We start from the raw sequence: 27,657 nt of genomic DNA on the forward strand, positions 1-27,657 counted from the left end.
TCAAGTAGAAATGGAAGTGGAAACATTGTGGCATTTCTTATAATGGCAAAGAGAATAAACAACCAAAATGTCTAGCAATAGAGAACTGGTTACATAAATTATGATACATATAATATGTATATATTAAGGTTCACTAGCAAAAGAATTGAGTTAGATACATGAAATGGAATGATCTTCAAAATATACTGATATGTGAGATATTCGAAGTACTGAAGGATGTTTTTAGTATGTGTCATGTGTGTGAAAAGGAGACCTATACACTTAAAAACAGATAAATGGGGGCACCTGGGTGGCTCAGTGGGTTAAACCGCTGCCTTCGGCTCAGGTCCTGATCTCAGGGTCCTGGGATCGAGTCCCGCATCGGGCTCTCTGCTCAGCGGGGAGCCCGCTTCCCTCTCTCTCTCCCTGCCTGCCTCTCCATCTACTTGTGATTTCTCTCTGTCAAATAAATAAATAAAATCTTTAAAAAAAAACAGATAAATGTCCTTATATTTGCAGAATAGTTATGGAATAAATCCCAAGAAACTGTGAGTGGCTGTCACTGGGGATAAGATAATGGAACGAGTTGGTGCTGAAGAAGAAGACAAGCATTATGTAATCTTTTCTCTGTTTGAATTTTCGTGTGTGTGTGTGTGTGTGTGTGTGTGTGTGTGTATCTTTCTTTTTCAATAAGGAAAACCATTTTAAACCTTTAACAAAGGTACATGCTATCTTAAAATACGAGTGATCATCTCAGGAGAGGGTGATTACATTTGATTATCATTTCTTCTTTTTTAAAAAATATTTTATTTATTTATTTGACAGAGAGAGAGAGAGATCACAAGTAGGCAGAGAGGCAGGTGGGTGGAGGGAGGAGCAGGATTCCCACTGAGCAGAGAGCCCGATGCAGGGCTCGACCCCAGGACCCTGAGATCATGACCCGAGCTGAAGGCAGAGGCTCAACCCACTGAGCCACTCAGGTGCCCCTGATTATCATTTCTTGTTTGTGCTTTTATGCACTTGACAAATTTTGTAACATGGAAATGTGTTACTTCTATAATCAGAAAAATAAGTACTTGTAAGACATTCTAAGAAAGAGTAAGAAAGGATTAGATTTACCTGGGATAATTGGACAATGCCTAAAAGAGGATGAAGAGAAAGATGGAGCATGTTTTTTGTAATTCATCTACACATACATACACACATAGCACACCATTCAAAATACATTTCTGTAAGTAAAATAAGTCAACAATAAAGGTAAGAAAGTACAACAAAGGAAACTAAAAGCAAACCATTTTTTAAAATCCTTTTTCAAATATGACAAAATTTTACCATCTGGTAGCAAAGAGAACTTGTGACCACATGTCATTATGACAGTATCATTGTGACTTTCAAATGCTTTCATCATCAAAAGAGTCTGGTGACATCACCACAAGCAAAGGATTCAAACACCAGGACAGTATTTTATAATATCTGGTATTTTTTTATAGATCCAAAAATATAATGATTGAGAAACATACTAGGACTTCCTTTACATCACCAAAACTAAAGGTAAGGCTCTCGAGAAACTGTATGAAAAATGGGGTGATCTGGCAAAATCATAGGTAGGGGTCATCCCCAAACCTTGGCCTTGAAAGTATATTGTACAAAATAGATGACACTTCAACATATTACTGGCCTTTAAGAATAATGTCATTGAGGGCACACTGTCAGAAAATAATCTGACTAGATGGACTCTTACCACATTCATAGGGTATTTCTAATGGTTTTTTTTAAAGATTATTTATTTATTAATTTGAGAGAATTTATTTATTTATTTATTTATTTGAGAACATGAGCACATGTGGAGAAAGGGGCAGAGGGAGAGAGAGAATCCCCAACAAGACTGTTCACTGAGCACAGAGCCCAACACTGCACTCTGTCCCAAGACCCTTGAGATCATGACCTGAGCTGAAATCAAGAGCCAGAAGCTTAACCAGCTGAGCCACCCAGGCACCTCTCTAATGTTTTTGAATTTAAAAGGTACATTCCTGGAACACTAAAATTTTGTCAAATTCAAGCCTTCCCAATCTGGCAGTATCTATAGAAGAACTAACCAACAGAAATACAGTGTAAACCACATTTGTAACTTTAAATATTCTAGGAGCCATACTGAAAAAGGTTAAAAAGAAACAGATAAAATTCATTTAAGTGGTCTATTTTATTTAACTCACCATATCCAAAATTTCATTTCAACATTTCATCAATATATGCAACCATTAATGAGATATCATCCATTATTTTTTCCATAATGAGTCTTCACACTCCACTGTTTGGATTAACAACGTTTCAAGTACTCACTAGTTACTAGTTACTCACTACTCACTAGATACAGATCTAAGCATCTTGCTCATTAAATAAGTGTTCAAAAACTAAATATCAGAGATCTCCATTTTACTCCAACACATACCCAAAAGCAGGACCTGTTCCTGGATAATGCCTATTGAAAACCAATTTATACTGGTCAATAGAAACCCTTTTTCCCCCTTAAACTCTACCCTCAAACTGATGACCCCCAGATCAAGAGTCACTAACTGAGCCAGCAGGGTGCCCCATGGGTAAACAGAAATACTATCTAACACTTGCAACACAAGCTCAGCGCATTGGCTGGAGCCAAATATCCCATTTCAGAGTATAATACCTTCAATTTAGGTTTTTAATCACTGTTTACAAGACTATACTTTTGAGAGAGCTCCTATGTTTTTAGGTTCCTAGTCCTATAGTCTTTGAATAAATTATTAGTCTTAATACCTTCGTGAGGAAGAAAAAAAAACATATATAAAAATCTACTTTGGGGGAAGAACATATTCCAGCACATAAAAACACCTTCATAAGGACCTCATTTTCTTTTCTCAGAAGCACAAGTGAAAATGAGAGAGAGTTTTACTGAACTTCCTTTATGTATGCAGGGGGGACTTTGCTAAAATACAATAGGAATCTCCCAGACAATCTGCAGCAGACCTAAAAATTATTAGTCAGCATTCTGAGACTTTTGTAGGCACTTCATACAAAATAGGTGGTTTCCCTAAGTCAGCCTTCTTCCTAAGCTCAAGCATTCTAGAATCAGAAATCAGACACTTTGGTGGCCAAGTTTCCATACATTGATTCTGTAATTAATTAGTTATTAGAAGATGGCAAGGAAATTGTTTATTACTTTCCAAAAAACTCCTTTCTCTCCCCTACCTTTTTTTTTTCCCCCTAGGGGAGAATGAATTCTAAACGAAAAATGCTTCATTTGCTTTAGTCCTGATGATTATGTATCATTCCCGGTAAATATAAAAGATTGATGAATTACCACCTTTAATGATTGGCAGTTGATCTAAAATGCTGAGTTTTGTGTAAAAAAAAAAGTTAATTGGAGATTTTCTCCTCTTTGAGGAAATAATTAAATTATAGATACATTCTTTCACTTTTCAACATTCAACTAATATTTATTGAATACTTTTTTGGTGCCTGTTCTAGGTGTTGGGAAAACAGTAATAACTCAAAGAAAGTGACTGCTCTTAGGTAGATGTATATTCTAGGTAGAGAAGAGGGACGATAAGCAAAGACATACATAATATAATGTCGGGAGCTGTGTATTTTATATAATAGTGCTAGGAAGAAAGAAGTAAGGCAAGATAATAGAGAATGGAGAATGTTAGGGGTTATTTTAGGTGGATTTCAGCTTAAAGCTATGTCAGTGCTCCACCTGATAGGAATGAGACTCAAAATAATGTGCTGTAGAAACATAGCTGCACTTGGAATCTGTCAACCTGCTAGAATTCTCTCATAGAAAAATGTAAATTCTTCCACCATCCCTGCCTTCCTCTTTATGGTTTCTTTAAATAAGCAATGCTGTTGGGTCCCCAATGTTGGGTCCCCCAATAATGGGTCCATGGTCAAAGGAGCGAGACTGATAGAAAACAAAGATCAAGAAAAGCTTTATTTTGTGCCAATCATCAAGAATCAAACCAACCATCAAACAGACCGGCCAGGGCCGCCCCTTACAGAGAGGGCGACCACCCTCAGTTTCACAGACTAGCTTTTAAGGGCAAGGGCCATGTGGTTAGGCCTCGCCATGCTCAGGTGGCCAATGAAATTGTAACACACAGAGAAAGCTGCACAGTCATGTTAGGTCACACATAAGTGACCAATTGAATTACAATTTACCCTAGTAGATATTTGAACCAGCCTATCACCTTGGTCAGAATTGGTGCCCAAAAGGTGCCCAAAGGGCAGGGCCCATACTCCTTGGTAACTAGGGAGACAGTATGCACGCTTTACTGACTGGTGTCTCCACCTGACTCATCCCTGCATTCGGCCGTTATCTCCACCTGACCTGACCCACCCTTGTATTATGGTTTTCCGCACTTGCTTTTAAGTAAGTTCCCCTGGCGGGGTGAGGCAGGGTCAATTTAAGTTTTACTGCATAAACAACAAAATGGCAGTTCAACCGGGGTGGGGCCGCTCTGGCTCAATAGGCCGTTACAATGCCATGTTACTGACTGCTGTTGGAAAATCAGCTATATTGTGGGAGCTAATGTCTTTTAAAAATTAACCTTATTGGTTTGGTATCATGTTTTACATGTTATTTGCCCTCTTAGGGGGTGTTGTACTCTTAATAGAAAGGACTCCTTGTCACTTGTAATAGTATTATTATAATCATTTTGAAGATAGGGGGCTTAGTCAAAAGGGAAATAAGAGACCATAAGCTCACTGCAGGTCTGGATTCCAGAACTGTAGCATTATTTTGGCCTATGGCAGGTATTTAGTAACTGTTTGGCTAACAATACCAATGAATGGATTTGAGTTCTAGATTTTTTGTTATTCCAACTGTAATAGGCATTTGTTCAAATTGAACACTAAAATATCTTTTTTTCATATATATTAAGAATAAAGAACCACTTACAGAAGATGAATCTCTGCTGGTAAGAATCTTTGTTCTATAAATATTCTAAACTGAGGGCAAAGTGGTTGGAGTCAAGTGAGTTCTAATGATGATGGCAGTCAGAAGGATAAGAAAACTGGACTGAATTCTCTAGAGCAACCACTGAAAAATTTCTTGGGTATCAGTTCAGAAATATTTGATGCACATGTATATATGCCTGTATATGAGTTTGTATGGATATGCATATGTGCACATCTCCAAATTTTGCTCCCTCACCACACACACCTGCTTACACCAGACAGATTTTTCACATTTGCTATAGTTTAAGTATCTCTCTATAGGATGATATTTTTCTGTAGATTGATAGCCCTCTGTGGTCCACCATGTTTTCTACCAATGACCCAGGTAGGACCTGAAAAATTAGTGAAACCAACTCTCAAAAAAATCAACTTCTTTTTTTAAAAGTTCTTCATTTGTCACTATATATTTTTAATTAAGTTAGGCATGGTCAGATTGGATTTTGAAAAAGCACAAGTTTTGAGCAATCCTATATTAAAATATTTTTCGTTAAAAACACCTCTGAAATGTCAAAATGAGGTGCACTTTCAAAGTTATTATTTAATATTTGATTTTGAAATAAAGATTCATAGGAAGTTGCAAAGATAGTAAAGAGGTTACATGTGCCCTCCACTGTTACATCTTACATAATTGTCATGCAATATCAAAACAGGAAATTGATGCTGGGACAGTGTATGTATAGAATTATATAACACTTTCTCATGTGTGTAGATTTGTAGACCGCCACGGCAATGGATACAGAAAACTATTCCATCGCCACAAAGATCTCCTCTGAGCTACCATTTATACTCAACCCTAACCTCCTCTCCTCAACCCTTTCTAACTCCTAGTATCACTAACCTATTTTTATCTTTATAATTTTGCCACTTTGAGAACGCTTTATAAATGGAATCATACAATATAGGATCTATTGAAATGAGCTTTTTTTCCCTTAGGATAATGCTCTTGACATCCAGCCACTTTGTTGTGTATTTCAATAGATCCTCCTTTTTTGTTGCTGTGTAGTATTCCATGAAGTGATGTACCAAAGTTTGTTTAACCATTCACTAACTGGGGGACTTAAAAAAATGTATTTATTTATTTGAGAGAGAGAGACTGCACATGCACAAGTGGGAGCAGTAGAGGGAGAGGGGGAGAGAATCCCAAGTGGACTACTGCCTGCTCAGCACAGAGCCTCAATCTCGCAACCCTGAGACCACCACCCAAAACTAAGTCAAAATTTCAGGTGCTAAACCACCTGCTCCACCCAGGCACCCCTACTGGGGGACAGTTTGGATGACAGTTCTTTTCTTAAAGCACCGAAAAATACTGTTCTACTTCCTTTTGGATCCATAGTTTCTAATAAAAAATCCATTTTCATTCAAGTTATTTTTCCCTTATAAGTGAATCATTTTCTTCAGTCTGTTTTCAAGATTCTTTTCAACTTTAGCTTTCTTTTCATCTTTATGTTTCAGAAATTTGGCTATCATGTGCCTTAGCAAGGTTTCATTTTCCCTTAGGATTATCCTGTTTTGGGGTCATTCAGCTTCTTGAATCTGTATGTTTATCTTTTGCTAAATTGGGGGGGGACATGTTCAGCCATATTTTTAATACTTTTTCAGTACCCTCCTCTCCCTTTCCATTGGGATTCTAATTACATAAGTATTAGATCTTTTGTTTTGGTCCTACATGTCCCTGAAGCTTTTTCTTTCTTTTCTTTTCTTTTCTCTTTTTCTCCCCCACCCCCTCAGTTTTTTCTCTCTGTTGTTCAGGTTAAGTGATTTGTTAATCTGTCTTCAAGTTCACTGACTCTTTCCTCCATTATCTTCATTCTGCTGTTAAGCCTATTTCTTGAGTTTTTATTTCAGTTTTATATATATATTTTAAAGATTTTATTTATTTGACAGAAATCACAAGTAGGCAGAGAGGCAGGCAGAGAGAGAGGGGGAAGCAGGCTCCCTGCTGAGCAGAGAGCCCGATGTGGGGCTTGATCCCAGGACCTGGGATCACGACCTGAGCTGAAGGCAGAGGCTTTAACCCACTGAGCCACCCAGGTGCCCCAGTTTTATATTTTTAAGTTCTAAAATTTCCATTTGGTTCTTCTTTATATCTTCCATATCTTTAAATAAGACTTTTTATTTCTTCTTATTTTTTCTTTTTATTTCTTTATTTCTTTGTGACTTCCTATTTTTTTCATGTTTCAAGCATTTGTAATTGCTCATAGAAGCACTTTATTCCCCCTCTGAAGCACTTTTACAAGGGCTACTTTAAAGTCCTTGTCAGATAATTCTAATATCTGTCATCATGGCATCATGGCACCCTTCCTCATTCAAGGTGAGATCTTCCCAATTCTTGGTATGATGAGTGATTTCTTTTTTAATTGAAACTTGGACAGTTTGGGGTATTACAAGGCTCTGGATCTTATTTAAATCTTATGTTTTCATAGGCATCCTCTAACACTGTTCCAGCTGGGAAACAGGGTGGCACCACCTCATTACTGTCAGTTGAGGGGTGAAATTTTGGTTCTTGACTCTGCCTCACTTAAAATCCAGTGGGGAGGGGCTCCTTATTACTAATGAGCAGGGATGGGAGTTTGGAGTCCCCATGTGGTCTCCACTGACACAACCACAGGAGGACTGACAAAATTGCTGAGCAACGGTGACAGTTTTAACCCCCATTAACCTCTTCTAACTCCATACCAGTGAGGGAGGGAGGAGATCCTTATTATGGTCTGGTGAGGGTAGAAGTCTAAGCTCTCTACTTTGTCTTTGCTGGAGGGATGGATATGGGGCTACAGTTTTTTGGCGGCATTGGGCACAGTGCTTGGGCACAGTGAGTAGTGTCTACAAGTTCTCTGCCTTGCTGGGTTGCCCTTTTCCTGGTCCTTTAGTTATCAGCCTTTCTCAAGGATCTTTTTTTGCCCCCTGTTTGTGCCCATTGTCATCTCTGGGTTGCTGGTTTCTCTGGCACCCAATCTGAGCTATATATGGCAGAAACCCAGGAAACTGATTGCCACGTCGATCCTTGAGTCCCAGTGCACCTACCTGATCTGCTTTCTTCTCTTCATCTTTCAGAGTCTACTTTTTTTTTTTTTTTTTTTTTTTAATATAATGTCCTGGGTTTTTAGCTATACTTAGTGTCAGGAATGGGGAAAATGAGCACTTAGTCCATCTTTCTGGAAGTACTAGTCCCTTAAAATTATTCTTATTTTACAAAATATTCCCAGTTTATGAAAAAGAAGTTCCCCCATAGCCTTGTTAATTAAAATTAAATTAACAACTTAAATTAACAATTTAAGTTAATTATTAAAAAAATAATTAACTTAAAAGTAAAACAAAACCTTAGGTGGATCCCAGCTTTAAACGAAAATCAAAGACAAACATCCAGATCCCTGTTGTAACCCCTTTATTTTAACATGTCATTAAGTATCTGTCAAATAGTAAGCTACTAATACTTGATAAGTGAATTAAATAAATCTGTATTTTTGTCTGAATATGCATTATTTTTCCTGCTCTGTTAATTTAAAAAATATGTCCCCCACTCAAGAACCATACTATTCCTTGCTTTCCCACCTTTGGTCATGACCCCTTCACCTTACACCTCTTTCCTGAACTAGCCCTTATCCTTCCAGACCCAGTTTACATATTTCATCTGCAAATCATTTCCCTTAACCCCACATTTAGGTTGGATGCCCCATTTAAATGCTCCAATGAAGATCTGTTTTTCCCTATTAGTAGTTAACACTCTGTATTGGTATTATCTATTTACTGTTGTCTTTCCAGCTAGTCTATTCGCTTCTGGAAAGCAGGAGCTGATCTAAATGTTCATAGTTGCAGAGCAAGCACCAAACAGTGCCTGCATATTACAAGGACAGAATAATTACTTATTGAATAAGTGGATTACTCTTAACTTGACTTTTTCCTTTGTATCAGGGATCATGAAGCAGAAGAACCTCAGCTCTCAGATTGGTTTAATCCTAAGTAAGAAAAAATATTCTGCACGCCCATCATCATCATCATCATCATCATCATCGTCTCAATTTAAATGGGGGAGATTTTTTTTTCCCCATCATCAAATTGTACCTATACTGGGAGGCTTCTAGGCCTTGGGGTTTTTACTTTCTTTTAATATTTTTATTTTTTTTAACTTTTTTTTAAAGATTTTTTTTTTTTGTTTATTTGACAGATAGGGATAACAAGTAGGCAGAGAGGCAGGCAGAGAGAGAGGGGAGGAAGCAGGCTCCCCGCTGAGCAGAGAGCCTGATGTGGGGCATGATTCCAGGACCCTGAGATCATGACCTGAGCTAAAGGCAGAGGCTTAACCCTCTGAGCTACGCAGGTGCCCCCCTCTTTTGATATTTTTTTAAAAGATTTTATTTATTTATCTGAGAGAGAGAGAGAGAGAGCATGAGAGGAGAGGAGAGGGAGAAGAAGGCTCCCCACTGAGCAGGGAGCCTGACACGTGGCTCTATTCCAGGACACTGGGATTATGACCTGAGCCAAAGGCAGATGTCACCCAGATGCCCCCTTGGAGTTTTTATTTTTAAGGCTTTTATACATAAACCTAGTGTCTGTTTATCAAGAACCAGGCAATTAAAGGTCATAATGAGAAAACTGTTATCTAGTTTAATGCTCCTGGTTTTATAAGGGGAAAGAAAAAAAAGTCTTTTTAGTAGCAGCCTGAAAATGCCATTAAGGACTTCTCTTGATTTTGGCATTATTCGGGGAAAAATCTCATTCCTTATAATGGCCACCAAGTGTTCTATTTTATGGCTGTATACCATAATTTATATAGTCAATTCGCTGTTGGTTTTGAACCATTTGGAGCCTGAGGACTGTTTTAAGTCATGCTTTGTTGAACATCCTTGTACATATATTTTCAGTCCCTCTTGTGTGAACTTAACCATATGATAAATGCATATTGTAGAGTCATTAGTTTAAGAGATGTAGACATTTTACATTTTTATTCAGGTTGCTAAATTGCCTTTTAATAATTATTCCATTTATTTTCTAATTCACAGTGGATAAATGTGAATAATATTTTATTTGTTTTATAAATTTACATTTTATTCTAGTAGTATCAAATATTATTGGCAAAAGCTGCTAGTTAAAATATCTCAATTCAATTCGCACTTCTGTAATTATTATTGAATTTGGACATCTTTTATATGTGTGTTCTTTATTTGTATTTCCTGATCCGTGAATTCTTTTTTTACATTTATGTCTGTTTGTTTTAAAGATTTTATTTATTTATTTGACAGACAGAGATCACAAGTAGGCAGAGAGAGAGGAACGAAAGCAGGCTCCCTACTGAGCAGAGAGCTGGACACGGGGCTCGATCCAAGGAGCCTGAGCTCATGACCTGAGCCAAAGGCAGAGGTCCTAACCCACTGAGCCACCCAGGTGCCCCTCATATTTACGTTTTTAAAATAACCTCGAGTGCACAGAATGAGATAATAGTCTTTGCTTCATGACTCACACTCATCATTAGATTATGCAAGATCCACTGTTTAGTTGCTTATTTTTAATGAAACAAGAAAGTCAACATTCAATAACTTCAACGCCCAGCTCTGCCTTTTCCAGTACCCCCGTTCTGTCTCTTCACCCTCTGCCTTGAAACCACCTCTGTCCTGAATCCTGCATCATCATCCCCTTGCTTTCTCTTTTTTTAATATAAGTTAGATCTTCCCTAGGTGTCCTGGAAGTAGAATATTTTTAAATTTTAGTTTTGGTAACTTTATAAAGAGGATATAATGCTGTGTGTAATCTCCAGGGACTTAGTTCAACCCTTAATATTAGAGTGCTTAGATTCATCCAAACTGCGTATCACTATTATTCATTTTGATGGCTGCGTGATAGTGGACTATAGAAATACACCACAGTGTGTTCATCCATCGGCTTAGTAATGGGCACTTGAACTGTTTCTAGGTTTTTGTTATTATGAACATTAAGAAGTAACACTCTTGTAAGAGGTCTTTTTGAAGAGTTCAAAGTATTTAAAATATGAAAAAAAAATAGAGATAAAATGGCTGCCCAATATCTGTCTCTGGCCTTATCTTCAACTATTGTTTCCCTCCCTCACTCCACTCATGCTGGCTCCTTGCTGTTCTTTGGATGCACCAAACATGCCCTCACCTGGGGATCTTTGCACCTGCTGTTCTTTCTGCATAGCCTATCCATCCTCCAAACAGCCAAATGACTCATTCTTTCACTTCCCTCAGGACTCCACTCAGATGTAATCAGTAAAGCCTTCTCTAATCACTCCATATAAACTGGCATGTCATTCCCTTTCTCCCTTATCCAGATTTATTTTTTTTCATTGCTCTTATCAACATCTGACACACTGTATATTTGCCTGCTTATTCATTTATTATCTGCCTCTCCCATGAGAATGTGCCTAGAAAAAATAAAAGCCCAGCTATAGTATTTTCAATATTTGTAGAGTAAGATTCAATATTTGTAGAGTAAGTAAATACATGAGACCTTTTGTCTAATTGAAATGATAGCACCTCCATAACGATGTAGTAGTAGTGGTGGGAAGCATTGTGTTTTATTATGAAGCATCATATTGGCTTTTAGTTTAAAATGAAATGACCTCTTCAATACTGAGGTATCAGGAAGAAGTTCATTTTCCATTCTTATTAAGTAGAAAAAACTATAAGCTTAAAGTAAATAAATATAAAAAACAAATGTCTCAGAACATCCAAGGAAAGTGTGAAAAATAAGAAAGTTATGAGGATTTTGCCTTAAACATCTGAACATATTCTAACATCATTATGATCAAGTCAACATGGAATGGATCGGAGGAGGAGTAAATCCAGAATTATATCACAATATGTATCAAAGTTGATATATAACAAAAACGGTATTTTAAAAAATCAGTGAGAAATGGAAGAGTTATTTCATAAATTATACTGACACTACTAGCAGACTAAGTATGGGGGGAAATGGGGCCTTACTTCTATGTCATAAAGATAAATTCCTGAGAGATTACAGACTTGACTGTAAAAAATAAAGCAGTAAAAAAATTTGTTAGAAAATCAGTATGACAACATGTAAAGTCTAGGTAAGAAGGAAATCTTAATTCATGCTGGGAAGTTCCTAACTATTTACAAAGGCATATTTTACTATATAAAAAAATTAACATTTATTTGGTTTAAAACCAAAAATTTAGTAGACAGAAAGTCAGAAAAAATTAATTGTAATACAGATAATTACTGAAATACAAGGAACTTTTATAAAAGAGAAAAAATTAACAATTCAGTAGAGAAATATGAAACTTGGGGCATCTGGGTTGCTCAGTCAGTTAAGCATCCGAGCCTTAATTTCAGCTTGGGTCAAGATCTCAGGGTCATGAGCCCCACATTGGGCTCTGTGCTGTTTGTGGAGCCTGCTTGAGATTCTCTCTCTTCCCACCCCACCAATCCCCTGTTGCTCATGTGCATGCTCTCTCTAAAATATATATATATATATATGTATATATATACATATATATATATATATAAATTCCTTCACATTAGAGAAAATTGAGATAGCCAATAAATATACAAAAAGATACTCAAATTCACTAGAAATCACAGAATTGAAAAATGGTGTAATAATGAGCTACTATTTATACCTATCAAACTGAAATCTTTTTAAAGCTACAGTTTTAAAGTATAGAGGAAATGCTGGTGGGAAGGTAAAGTATTACAGCCTTTCAAAAAGTAATTGGGTAACAACCCAATTTTTTAAAATATTTATTTATTTGTTTATTTGTTTGTTTATTTGAGAGAGAGCGTAAGCACTCCCTCCAAAGTGGAGGAAAGGGCAGAGGAAGAGAATCTTCAAGCAGACTCTCCACAGAGCATGGAGCCCTATGCAGGGCTCAATCTCAAGACCCAAGAGATCAGGACCTGACCTAAAACCAAGAGCTGGTTGCTTAACCAACTGTGCCACCCAGGTACCCATGTAACAACTATTAAAAAGGAACATGGGTATACAGGAATCCTACTCCTGGGATTAGCCAGTAAAAATAACAGCAACAATACCTAAGGGCATAAGATTAAGATTTTATAAAGACAGCAATCCCAGAAATAAAATGAAAATCTTTTCGTAAGGAAATGGCTAAACAAACTGTGCACACGTTGGAATATTATGTGGCCATTACAAAGAGTGAATAAGAACTAGTCCAGATAACCTGAAAGGATGTCCACAAAGGTGTGTTGAGTAGAAAGGCAAGCTGCAGAAAAGTATGCATTATCTCATTATTATGAAATAAGCAAGGTTTTAAAGCCTGGATACATGTGTGTATTTAATGTATACGTGCATATTATACACATATTATCAATAGAATTCTATGAATATGGTGGGGGGAAGAAAAGGGTACCAACTAGGCTGCTAGTATGGTAATCTGGCTGGGAAGAAGGGAGGTGGAAGACTGTATACTGTGGAGCAGGAAACATACACCCCGGAAATTCTCTAGTACTACCATGATTCTGTTTGCTCATGGTATATTTATTTATATCTATGACACCACTTCTGCTTCTTACACCTTTTAGACTCCTATTCAGTTTCCTAAAACTAGATATACCACAATATAGCCTGGACTTACAGGAAGAATCCCCGCCCCTCTCCCCAGAACTACTTTTGAACAAATTATACCCTCCCATATTATTGTCATGATCACATCTCGTCAAATCTTATTAATGCCTTTTAGCATTGAAATAATTTCTAATTCATTTTAGCACCTATTCTCTCTCTATTAGGAATGTGGATATCTTAGGCCATATATATGATTTCCCTCCTTCATTATCATACTTCTATGTCAGAACTATGATAGTCTACAGAACTATGACACTTTAGCATTCTCACCTGTGTACCTTCCTTCTGCAAATTTTCATTGTTAGCGATATACTTCATGAGTAGGTCAATTTGTATACTGCCAAATACCACCTGCTCAGCCCTCCTGAGGTATTTTCTAAGCTCTTCAGATACTGAATCTATCAGGGTATGAGAGAAACAGTTCAACTGAGATGAAGTAACTTTAGTGAAAGGGTGGTTGGCAGATATGTGAACAAGGTGAAGAGACCCAGCAAAGGATACAGAGGCATCAAGAGACTTGCAACAGCAAGAAGCTGTGACCATGCTCAGCCTAAAGGGACAAGAGAAGGGATGGTGTTCTTGGAGATTTCCAGGGATTTCTGGAACCAGGAATGGGCTGCCCAACAGAAGTTGTAGTTGCATAAGGACACAGCCACTGTCAAGATCTCGACAGAGCTGGGAGAGAAAGAAAATAGAGAGAAAGAAAATAGACAACCTCCTTTCCTGTCCTCTGATCTTATGCTGGTGCCTCCCACTAGTAGAACTCACAGCAAGCCATACAGCTGGGAACTTTGGGTGATCAGTTGCTCCCAAGGCAGGCCAGGTAGAGAAGGGCTGAGGATGGATAGCGGAACAGTAAATGGAAAATAACTAACATGGGGCGCCTGGGTGGCTCAGTGGGTTAAGCCGCTGCCTTCGGCTCAGGTCATGATCTCAGGGTCCTGGGATCGAGCCCTGCATCAGGCTCTCTGCTCAGCAGGGAGCCTGCTTCCTCCTCTCTCTCTGCCTGCCTCTCTGCCTGCTTGTGATCTCTCTCTGTCAAATAAATAAATAAAATCCTTAAAAAAAAAAAAGAAAAGAAAATAACTAACACAATCCAACCTTTTTGTCACTAAGAATCATTTCTTAATCTCGGAACTAGCACTGAAATTGAGACTTTCCCTGGCTATTCCACTTTCTATCAGGCTAGCTGCCTCTAGACTGTGAGGCGCTGTCAGACCAGAGAACTTTATGGAAGTGGGCCAACCATTATACTACTTTCACCATGAAATAAGTACCTTGGATAGAGGCAATGTTATGTGTGATACAATGGAAATTAACAAGATATTCTGGAAAAAAAAAAGATATTCTGCAAGTCAACAAAGCTGAACTATTTGTAGACAGGAAAAGCAAATCCCTACCCAGAACATAAAACATTCCCCTTGAAGGAAAATCTTATCCCTTTCTTTTATAAAAGTCTGATCTAATCAACCAACCATCTGGCTGGCTGGTCTCCCTGGGAAATGGTGTCATAGTGTGGGCTCCAATTGTCCCCTGTTGACAAGTTCGGTGCTCAGGACTGGACATAGCTTGGTCTTAGCAAAGAGATATCCCATGACATTGAGCCCATGCATAAACTCCACTGGACTCCAAGCCACTTTACACAGAGACACTAAGCCAGCCACGAAGGAAACTGGGCAAGGTTTCTAGTTGCCATCCAGAGGGTAGATCTTCTTGTCTGCCAGACTGTTAAGCAACTCCTTTGCAGAGAATGCCCTCTGGCCAGCATTTACCTTCCAGAGAAGGAGTTCCATACCTGTAGCAGAAATCTAATGACTCTAAGTCTCTCCTACTTCCTCTTTTGTTTTACCAAACAATTTCTTTCCTTTTTTTTTTTTTAGATTTTATTTATTTATTTATTTGACAGATGGAGATCACAAGTAGGCAGAGAGGCAGGCAGAGAGAGAGGAGGAAGCAGGCTTCCTGCTGAGCTGAGACCCCAACGTAGGGCTTGATCTCAGGATCCTGAGATCATGACCTGAGCCAAAGGCAGAGGCTTAACCCACTGAGCCACCCAGGCGCCCCTACCAAACAATTTCTAAACACAAGTTTTTAAACTGACTTCTGCTTTCAGAGACCCTTTTTGTTCTGTTAGCAAATCTTTAATCTGACCTAATGAAGGAGGAGGGATAATCTTCAAACCCTTTCATCTTCTCAAGTAGATATTGATTTGCATCTGTGATGTGCCTAATTGATAAGCATCATCACTGTGATAAGGGCACATGTGGCCAGTATTAAGGTGGAGTTTGAGACTTGTGAATCAAATAGAAGGGCATGACTACAGACTTTAAGTAGGGTTTTAAAATAAATGTATAATAAATAAGTAAATGTGAAAGTTTTAAAAATCCCTATAATAAAATCTTTTGAAGATCTTGAATCTTGACTCTGCCATTTGTTAGCTGTGGAATACTAAATAATTGACTCAAGGGGCACCTGAGTGGCTCAGTGGGTTAAGCCTCTGCCTTCGGCTCAGGTCATGATCCCAGATCCTGGAATCAAGCCCCACATCGGGCTTTCTACTCAGCATGGAGCCTGCTTCCCCCTCTCTCTCTGCCTGCCTCTCTGCCTACTTGTGATCTCTCTCTCTGTGTCAAATAAATAAAAATAAAATCTTAAAAAAAATAATAATTGACTCAATCTGTGCTCATGTTTCCTCATATGAAAAATAGAGATAATGATAGTACTTCTATTATGGGACATTACAAGGATTAAACAAAACCTGTAAAGCACTTAATCACTGTGCCTGGTACATAGTAAGTACTTTATAATCATTAGCTATTATCACTTGGACCAAAACTTCTGTTGTCATGATAAGGTGGTAACTTAATTTGTTTCGTGTTTGTTCAACAGGAAATGTCCTGATGTAAAAACAACAACTGATTGGTTTGCACCAATCCTATGGGAAGGAACTTAAAATAGACAAGTCCTGGAAAAGTACTATAAAAGGCGGAACATTACTGTAGGCTTGGCTGTGTTTGCTACTGGAAAGTAGGTGCTACTAGCATTTATCCTTTTTTATTCTGGAAGAACATGGATAAGCACCCATGAACTCTCTACACAGCCAAAGAATTACTCATAATTAACCCTAATCATGATTTCTGGCTGAACTGCATAATTATTTATAGTGGTTATTTTCTCTAGCTATGGCTGAGTCCTTTACATGACTTAGCAATCTTCTTATTAATATCCACTTAGCTCTCTCCTCCTTTCTTCTCAACCAACTTTAAGGCTCTTCTGAGGCTCCCAAGCTCACTATCTCTTCTTTCATTAACCAACAGAGTTAAGCTCTAGATGCAACTTCTCTGCTCCTACCTACTGGTAGGTCTTAGCAATAATAATACGTGTGTTAAGTGACATGTAATCTCCTGATAAGTTTTCAAAAATTTTTTTTTTCATGTTTCACGGGTTTGTGGATCAGTACCTGCAACAGTTCATCCAGTCTGCTAATAAATACTTCATGAGTGGCTACAATGTTACCTTTTACATCTTGATGGATGACTTCTCCAAACTACCTCCTATAGAGCTAGGTCCCCTTCGAACATTTAAACTATGTATTGTACTCAGACAACATGTGTGGAAAGACCTGAATTACATATACATGAGGAACTTGAATAATTACATCCTAGAACACATCCAACATGAAGCTGACTTTCTCTTCAGTTTGACTGTAAACCAGATCTTCAAGAATGACCTTGGGGTAGAAGCCCTGGGCAAGTCTGTAGAGCAACTCCATTCATGGTGGTATTTTGGACATGACAAAAATTTCCCTTATGAGAGAAGCCCTAACTCAGCAGCTTTCATCCCTTTTGAAAAGGGAGATTTCTATTACCATAGTGCAATTTTTGGTGGCACGCCCTCTGAGGTTTTAGCCTTCACTGAAGAATATAAAAAAGGAGTTCAAAATGATGCTAAAAGTGGATTTAAGAGTGCATATGAATGTTACCTAAACAAATACTTGTTTATCAATAAACCCACTAAGTTGTTATCACCAGAATACAATTGGGATCCAAATTTTAGACACCCCCCCCCGAATTAAACATGTGAATATAGAATGGCAGTCAAAAAGTATTTGATGGTTATATCATTAAATTTATGAGTTAATAAGTAAATCATCAAAATAATTCTTCAATTATAAAACTTTTCAGTATTTTAGAAACTTACAAAAATGTGCAATCTTTCAAAACTGTTTTTCTCATGTCAATTTTGAACCATCTAAATCTACCTAAACTGGATTAAGAATAAATGAATGTTAATTTAATATTAATGCACAGTGATGTTATAATCTACTAGTATAAATAATGTAGAAATATTTTTAGAGGCATAAATTGAAGAAACGCATACAAACTCTAGTTCCGAAAATAAAGATGGATAGAGAGATGATAGACAGATGATAGAAGGATGGACAGATAGATAGAAAGACAGATATACATATACATGTACACAATGTCAAAGGGATCTATGTAAGGGAAAAAATATTCATCGGATAAAAACTTCATCAAATACCCTTTTTTAGTGTTGGGAGATGTATACTTTTTGTAATTAATTTCAATTAGTATTTAATCTATTATCTGATTGAACTTAGGTGAATTAGAGTCATTCTACCAAAAACATATCTTACCTCTATTGTTACAAAGATTCATTCTTCATAATATTCTTTTGCACTCATTCTTTTTTCTTTGGCAGGTGGGCAGAGGGAGAGGGAAATACTGGAAATAATTGTAGACAACTATAAGAGGACTCTGAAAGGTAGAATAAGGAAAGCAAATGGGCTAGGGACCCTAGGGATCTTAGGGACCTTAGGACTTGAGGAATGATATGGAGGGAGTTCCCTGGAATTCCTTTAGTCTCCCATATATCCCACACTGGGCACTGCAGAGGCACACAGCTCAGAACCACCAAAAGGCAAAGCCAGGGGGGAAAAAAAAGGCAAATAAACTCTAGGACCAGCCAGGAAAAAGCCCAGGAAAGAGGCAGCTCATCAGAGACCTAATGGGGTACCCCATCTCAATGCCGTATCTGGCAGCCTGCTCTGCCTACACCGACAGCACCTGCAAAGAGAAGACAGAGAATTCAACCCAGAAGTTCAGTGTCTCTTGGCCCTCACTTAGCAGTAGACAGAGACCCATTCTAGCATCTCTTGGGCCTCTACCCAGTGGCAAGAGATGACCTCCACCGCTACCACCAGAAGCAGAAAGGAGGCCCAGGTATTTGCTTCTCTCCCTCAGGGGCACTGGCAGAGATGGGGAAGAAGCCTTCAGCACTAAATGACCCAGAGAGATGGCCCTGGAAAGCACTCCATCCTCCACCCACCGCCTAGAGCCCAGGAAAGCATCTTCCATGGCCTCAGACAATACCAGCAGTGATTAGGTAGACACAGGGTAGCCCAGACAACAGGCTCAAGGAATCCCTCACTGTCTCAAAGCCTAGCATCTTCCACACTTCCCCTAGCAGGATCTGCCTGGGAAAGAGCTCTTCACCCCTGTGGGCAGCATCAGCCAAGCAAACAGGAGCCCAGATGGTGCCAGGTGAATGAAATGGACCAGAATAGCACTATACAGGCTCTGAATCCTATACTATCACTGGAACCACAGCCCAGAAAAGAAACCCAGGGATGATGCCTCAAACATAAACAGGGTGACCACTGGCTGAAATAAAAAAAGAGGATCCAAGGACTCCAACTCTTACTATTCAAAATTTCCAGGATATAATACAAAAAAAAATCATACCAAGGACAAGAAAAGTCACAACCCAAACAAGAAAAGGCAATCAACGGATGCCAATAAAGAGAGAAATCAGATGCTAGAATTATCTGACAAAGATTAGAACAACCATCATAAAAAACTGCTTCCATGGGCACCTGGCTGGCTCAGTTGGTGGAGCATGTGTCTCTCGATCTCAGGATTGGGAGTTTGAGCCCCACATGGGGCATAGAGACTGCTAAAAACAAAACAAAAAAACCTACTCACTAATTCAACAAGCAACTCCAAATTATCTCAAAACAAATTTAAGAATAGAAAACTTCAGGAAGGGCATCTGGGTGGCTCAGTCGTTAAGTGTCTACCTTTGAGGCAGTCATGATCCTAGGGTCCTGGGATGGAGCCCCATATCCGGCTCCCTTCTTGGTGGGAAGCCTGCTTCTCCCTTTCCCACTCCCCCGGCTTATGTTCCCCTCTCTCACTATCTCTGTCAGAATCTTAAAAAAAAAAAAAAAAGAAGAAAACTTCAGAAAAAAATGTTTTTAACTGAATAATATTTAGCAACAACTATCTGTGGAAGAACACGTGCCATGTACTATCATTTATATATTACTTTAAGGATGCGAAGTAACAGCACATGCTGCTTAAGAATATATATGTACAGGCAAAAATATAGATGTAAATGCAAGGATAATCATATTTGTGATTATGGTCAACCTCTGCGATAGGAAATGTAACCAGAAAGGGATATACAATATATTTCATCTGTACGTGAAATGTTTTGTTTTCTAAGATTGGTTACTGGTACTAAATTGTTCATCATAGGGGCACTCGGGTCATGGTCCCAGGGTCTTGGGATCGAGCCCCACACTGAGCTCCCTGCTTAGCAGGAAGCCTGTTTCTCCTTCTCCCACTCCCCCTGCTTGTATTCCTGCTCTCACTGTCTGTCTCTGTCAAATGAATAAATCTTTAAAAATAAATAAATAAATAATAAAAAAATAAAGTGTTCGTTATAATAGTCTTTACCTTTTTATGTCTTAACTATAATAAAAAAAGACTTTATTGAACAACTCTACTGAGTGATCTCTGTCTCTTGTGGTTCAAAAATTTTCACTTAGGGCCTTAAAGCTTTAGAGCTTAATTTGCTAATTTTTACTTTAACCTTTAAAGTTTTTGGTTTTTTACAAAATCTATTGCCCCTACCAAAGACTGTAAAAAATAAATGTATTTCAAAGGAGAACAAATATTTACATGTGAAATCACTATCTACAATAAAATCTATAATGTGACCATACCTAACAGGAAAGATGGTCAATGTTATAGTTTTTAAATGAGGTAGTGGTTTCTGTGTAAAAAGAGTAATGAAATTGACTAACTACTCTCAAAATTTATTTTTATTTATTTTTTTTAAAGATTTTATTTATTCATTTGACACAGAGAGATCACAAGTAGGCAGAGAGGCAGGCAGAGAGAGAGAGAGGAGGAAGCAGGCTCCCCGCGGAGCAGAGAACCCGATGCGGGACTCGATCCCAGGACCCCGAGATCATTACCTGAGCCGAAGGCAGCGGCTTAACCCACTGAGCCACCCAGGCGCTCTACTCTCAAAATTTAATAAGAAAATGGGGTGCCTGGGTGGCTCAGTGGGTTAAAGTCTCTGCCTTCGGCTCAGGTCATGATCCCGGGGTCCTGGGATCGAGGCCCGCATCGGGCTCTCTGCTTCGCGGGGAGCCTGCTTCCTCCTCTCTCTCTCTGCCTGCCTCTGCCTACTTGTGATTTCTCTCTTTCTGTCGAATAAATAAAATCTTTAAAAAAAATTTTAATAAGAAAAAAAAGAAAGAAAACACAATATCATAAACAGGAGAGATATTGTTACCAATAGCACAGGTACTTCAAATGCAATAAAAAAATACTTTAAACAAAAATTTTCAAAAAGTTTAAATATAGGAAGAAATGGAACTTTTTAAAGAAAAATATAAGATTGCAAATGACACAGGAAGAAATAGAAAAATAAAATATCTTCAAGAAACTGACTCAGAGGAGAAAAACAAGTCTTCCCTCAAAAATTACTAGGTCTTGGGCGCCTGGGTGGCTCAGTGGGTTAAGCCGCTGCCTTCGGCTCAGGTCATGATCTCAGGGTCCTAGGATCGAGTCCCGCATCGGGTTCTCTGCTCCGCGGGGAGCCTGCTTCCTCCTCTCTCTCTCTCTCTGCCTGCCTCTCTGCCTACTTGTGATCTCTCTGTGTCAAATGAATAAATAAAATCTTTTTTAAAAAAATTACTAGGTCTTGGGTGAAATAGGTGAAGGGGATTAAGAGTACACTTACCATGATAAGCACTGAGTAGTATATAGAATTGCCGATCACTATATTGTACACGTGAAACTAATATAACATTGCAGGTTAATTATGTTGGAATTAGCATGTGTTCTCCGGCAAATTCAAAGAAGAAATAATGCCAAAATTATACAAATTCAAGGATGACAGGAAAGGAAAGATGCATCAACTCATTTTCAGAGGCTGGTTAAACTCTGACACCAAAACCTGACTGTGCTCTCAGGCATCCTTTAACCAACAGAGGCAATGAAAGTTAGAGGCCAATCTCGTTCACAAACATAAATATAAAAAATAATAAAGAAAATGTTGGAACCCAAATTGAGAAATTTATTAAAAAGATAATCAGTCATGATCAAGATGGATTTATCCTAGGAATTTAAGGTCAGTTTAACATCTACCACATTAAAAAATTAAAGCCGGGGGGGAAATCACAGTATTTCTAGATGTAAATTAAAAAAAAAATTTTATAAAATTCAACATCCATTCATGATTTTATTTAAAACTTTCCTCCCAAAATATATTGGAATTTTCTTAATCCAATCAAGAATATCTACAGAAAACCAAAGTAAACTTACCATTTGCTCAATGTTGAATATTAGAAGCTTTTCCACTGATAAGAACACTTAAAGATTCGCTGGTATCACTACTTCTGTTCTAGGTTGTGCTAGTGATTCCAACCAGTACATGAAGATCAGGAAAAGTAAATAAAAGGCATAATTATCTACAGATGGTATATTATGTTCATAGAACCCCCAGGAAAGATAAGCCATTAGAATTAATAAGAGCATTTAGCAAAACTGCTAGATGAAGAATCAAAATACCCAAATTAACTGCATTTCCAACTACTAGCTATCAACTGTTTCAAATATTTATTTAAAGATGTCTTTTTACAATAGCATAAAAAATCAAGTATCTAGAAATAAACCTATCAAAAGATATGCAAAAACCTCTAAATCTATTGAAAGTCACTGAAGACTAAAATAAATGGTGAACTGGAAGATTTCACAGGGCTAAACATGCCAATTCACTCAAAAACAATTTATCAGTTCAATTCATTTCTAATTAAAATTCCCAATAGGTTTAGGTTTTTGCTTTTGGTTGTTTTTGTTTGTTTTGTTGTTGTTTTTGTTGTTGTTTGAATTTGATAAATTAAAAGAAATTATTTTAGAGAGAGAGAGAGCACACATGTGCATGAGTGGGGCAGGGGAGTATGGGCAGAGAAAGAGGGAGAGAAGGAATCCCAAGCAGGCTCTACGTTCAGTGCAGAGCCAGACAAAGGGCTCAGCCTACAATCTTGAGATCATGACTGAGCAGAAATCAAGAGTCCATTGCTTAACCAACTGAGCCACCCACATGACCCTAGACAAGCTGATTTAAAACTTTATGGAAATTTTAAGGGCCAAGAATATCCAGAACACTCTTTAAAAAATAAGGTGAGAGTTCTTGCTGTACGAAATATGGACTGATTATAAAGTAAAAAAAAAAAAACACCACACTAATACTGTCACAGAAATTGACAAATCAATGGAACATAACCAAAATATGCAATGACTCATACATAAATGAACACTTCATATATGACAGTAATGGTAATGCATGGTTATAATCTTTTCAGTAAACTGCTGGGAAAACAGAATATTCCTATAAAAAATGAAGTTGTATTCTTTCTCATCATACCAGAAATCAAATCCAGGTGAATTAAAAACCTACAAGTGGCCCCTTCCTTCCTTTTCCTTACTTTCCCAAATAATTTAGTCCCAAAGCCTTGAGGTAGGGCAGAGCAAAGTAGGCATTAACAATTTCTTACCACTTTACTCCTCCTTCATTGTCATCCATCTGGCTCATGTTGTAACCTCTCACTTGGATTATTAAAATAGCATCTAACTGCTCTCGCTGCTTCTGACCTTGCCTTTCAGTCTGTTCTCAACACAGCAGCCCGGGTGATCCTATTACATGGTACACAAGGGGCACTTGTATGCCTCAGTTGGTTAACTGCCTGCTTTCGGCTCAGGTCAAGATCCTGGGGTCTTTTTTTTTTTTTTTTAAGATTTTATTTATTTATTTGACAGAGAGATAGATCACAAGTAGGCAGAGAGGCAGGCAGAGAGAGAGAGGGAGAGACAGGGAAACAGGTTCCCCACTGAGCAGAGAGCTCAATGCGGGCCTCGATCCCAGGACCCTGGGACCATGACCTGAGCTGAAGACAGAGGCTTTAACTCACTGAGCCAACCAGGCGCCCCATGATCCTGGGGTCTTAAGATCAAGCCCCACATCGGGCTCCCTGCTCAGCAGGGTCTGCTTCTCCCTCTCCCTCTACTCCTCCTCCCTATTTGAGTGTGTGCTCTCTCTTTTTCTCTTTCTCTCTAAGAAAAAATAATAAATACACAAGACCATGTCCCTGATCAAAACTCTGTTAGGATTTTCAACCTCTAAATAAATGTGATAGTCCTCACTGTGATTCCAAAGGCTCTTACCTCCTAATGATCTCCCCCTAGTGCAGCCTTTTCCTCTTCACTGTTCCTTGAACTCGGCAAGCTTTTCACTTTGGGGTTTTTGCACTATTACCTCTGCCTGAATGCTCCCTATCTCATTTTTAATCAGAGGCTTCCCTGACCACCTGATTTAAAATTATAGACCCTCTCCCCACAAAACCTTAAATTTAATCCTTCCTTTCTTGATTTATTTCCCCCCCTTCACATGTATAACTATATAGCATAGGTTTCATTTTATTTATGCATTTATCTTTATCCCCTCAAGAATGTAAACTTCCATAAATTCAGGGGTTTTGTCACAGTTTTAATTTCAATACCTAGAAAAGTTATTTGCATATAGAAAGTATTCAGTCAGTATTTGCTGAATGAGAAAAATAACAAATGACTGATGACTTTGGAAACAACAGATTTTAATTCATGGAACTAGGACAAAAGAAGTACATCAAAGCTAACACTAGGTGGCGCAATACTATAAGGAAAGTATCATAATCAACCCAGCCTTTTCTCCTGTGATACTGCTTCCAGAAAAGCCAGGGTCACCAAATTTCCTCTGGCCTCCCCACTCCCCAGCCTGTTGATGTCATGTTTGCAGTAAGAACTTAAAATTCACCGGTGAATGCCCCACCTGCATGAATGTTATTCTGTCCTGCCAAGCACATCAGTTCCTCTATAAGTGCTAGTACAGTACATGCCATTGTATGTTACCAAGTTCCTACTCCCCATCCCTTGCAATACCCCCACCCACCTTCAACTGATGTCACCATTGCACCAAAACCTTCAAGTTTCCAGAGCAGTGGGGTGGTCTGTGGTGAGAAAGAATCTGTCTCCCCTGGGTTACACTCTGATTTTACTTCCAACCTCCTATCTCTCTAGAGCCTACACTGACCCATAGCATCCGTGGGTTAAGAATCGACGTGAATGGCAGCTACCATGGAGGACTAAGAATCACTGTTTCCCTGCACCACAAAAAGTTCTCTTACTGAAAGTTTAAGACTTCTTGACTGGCCACTCCCTAAGGACCGGTTATCCCAGGTGACTGGACTCCGTGCTTCTGCCAAGAAGTTGTTTTCACTAATCTGCCCCACCAGTTCCTACCCAGCCGGGGTAAACTACTTGTCCCAGTTGCCGGGGCATTTCCAGTTTTAGCATAGGAAGTCTCAGGTTCCAGGAAATCCCTCTATCCGGGGCAAACAAGGACAGTTGGCAACCCTACATTAAGCCCAGATCCTTCTGTAGTTCACTTAAACTCAGATCAGAACCGTCACATGGGCGCTACAAATATTACACCGTTCTCTCATTCCACTAGTTATCACCAAGCACGTCATTTCTCTCTCCTTTGTGTCACCTATGTTCATTTTCTCCTCAACATGCTAAAAGTTAGTGGAAAACAGTAACCAAGAAAAGACAGGACAATGGAAGACTCAGAGCCTTCGGGAGGGAGGTTTGGATCGTGTCACCTGGGGTAGGCACTGGCTCAGAGCAAAGGGAAGATGAAATGAGTAGGGGAAGAAGGAAGTTAGAAACGTCAACCACAGGCTTACAACCAGACAGAAAAAAAGACTAATATCTAGGCATTATTTTCTTCTTTGCTTAATGTATGTGCACATGTGTGTCTGTTTATGTGTTTTTGTATATATTAAATAATTTTTTCTTCTCCCTTCCCATGGTGCTTTTAAGAATTAATGGCAGTGGTTAGCTTACAGTTTCATCTTTAGATTACAGAATATTCAAGAGGGACTCCAACTGAACATGAGTAATTGACACCATCCAGACATGAATGTAATGACATTTGGAAACTTTCCTTCTTGGGGTTAAAGGTGAGAATGCCTATTTCTACAAAGGGTAGTTTATCCTGTTAGAGAAATGGCTAGAATTTGGTATTGCTGCACAGGAAGTTGAAATACATGGAGAAAGTTGTGTATGGACATGGAGTAGGCAACATGAGGAGCTGTCCCTGTCATTAAACCATTGCCTCTCAGTCCAAGCGTACTTTCATGCTCTGCTTTGTGATGCCCCGGCTGGGACTATAGGAACTCTGTATCTGCATTGCCACTTGACTTCCTGTTGAATTCTATAAGGCAGAGGACAGGAGAAGGGAAGAACTGCTTTCCAGATAAGTAGTTAGCAATGGTAACATTCAACTTATGGGAAGCACTTCTAGAACCAGGCTCATCATGCCTAATCAAAGATATCAGCAACAGTTAAGCTATGGTGCTTGCTCCGAGGTCTGAGGGCCCCTCCTTTGAGCTTCCTGCTGTCACCCCAGGCCTGGAGTGGTAACTTAATCCGGGAGTTCCCTTCTCTAGGTTAGCTTGGTATCATCTTCTCTGCCTTTTCAGTTCTCCAAAACTGCTTAATCAATTCCCTATATTAAATTCTCTCTGTTGAAATTCTGTGTTTTCTATTGTTCTGAGGTATCCTGACTGATCCAGTCACCCTAAAGGAACGTAACCACCTGCAGTGCTGGCTAGAAACAAAGGAAACATGAAATAAGTGGCAGAGGAGGGAAGTGCTCAATATGGACTATGACTTTTTACAGCGACAAAGACTGCACCACGAATGTGTATTTTTGTTATGTACATATTAACCAATGATTTATACTTTTCCCCCTTCCCCTTTACAGTTTTGTATGGAGTGCGGGTGGGACTTAGTTTACAATTTTGTTCATAGGTCACCAGGCCACAAGTTACCTCTAGACCTGCTAGAGAGGAATGAGGATCACCAGCAGGTCCTGAACTTGAAAAGGATACAATGACTAATGGGACTTTGAGTCTGACTTCCTGTTTGGGGAGAAGGAGTGTCTTTGTTTGTATGATGGGCAGAAGTAGGAAAGTATTAAATGTGAGTAGAAAAGTGAACTGAAATGCTAAGTGGTAAAAGGGATGGGCTCTTTAGACTTGAGCCCACTTGTCCTCAGATTCATGTTTGTCCTTCCACTGCTCTGCAATCTACGGGAGGAGACGCTGGCTGCTTTTAACCGTGGTGCCCAGCCTCACTATCAGCTGGTTTCTGAAAGACTGGAGAACGAGAGTAGGAAGGACAAAGCCAGAACATTTCTCTCCCTCTCCCTTCTACCTCAGGGACTGTAGCTCCGTAGGGGCCCCAGTGCTCACTAGACAGGCCCTTAGAGGTCTGAGGCTCCAGAAGATGAGCCCCAGCCCTGGGACTCAGAAACACAACTTTCTTAATTTTGTCTCTCCAGGTTACAGACAGTGGCTCTTCCACTGTTACTAACCTCTGAGTTGCTTTCTCAGTTACACACTCAGTTCTGTCATCTGGCAGTCATGTCCCTGCATGATATGTTCTCTGTTGTAAATACTAAAGACGATTGCTAGTTTCCTCGTTGTCCCTGACTATTAAGACAGATGCTAGCTGACTATATTATACACTACAAAGTTACGTCGATATTCTGCAATTTTCCCAGTTCTGGGAATTTATCTAACAATATATCCATATACCTACAAAATGAGATTTGTATGAGTTTATTCCATTTGCAAAGCCAACGATATATTGAGAAACAAACACAAGTCATTTTTCGTAAGGGAACTGGTTAAATAAATATTAGGACATC

At 38.8% G+C, this 27,657-nt stretch overlaps 1 protein-coding gene across 1 annotated transcript; it reads left to right on the forward strand.

Annotated features, from left to right (window-relative positions):
- The first annotated feature begins 1,414 nt into the window (after positions 1-1,414).
- Positions 1,415-17,782, forward strand: LOC116571104 (N-acetyllactosaminide alpha-1,3-galactosyltransferase-like 1). Its single transcript, XM_032308860.1, is given in 7 exon segments — positions 1,415-1,530; positions 3,221-3,287; positions 4,893-4,928; positions 8,878-8,925; positions 16,417-16,553; positions 16,971-17,584; positions 17,586-17,782. Coding segments are annotated over 6 exon segments (909 nt in total). The 5' UTR covers positions 1,415-1,530; positions 3,221-3,267; the 3' UTR covers positions 17,640-17,782.
- Positions 17,783-27,657: the final 9,875 nt, after the last annotated feature.

Source organism: Mustela erminea, chromosome 12 (genome assembly GCF_009829155.1).
Source record: "Mustela erminea isolate mMusErm1 chromosome 12, mMusErm1.Pri, whole genome shotgun sequence".
Lineage (NCBI taxonomy): Eukaryota > Metazoa > Chordata > Mammalia > Carnivora > Mustelidae > Mustela > Mustela erminea.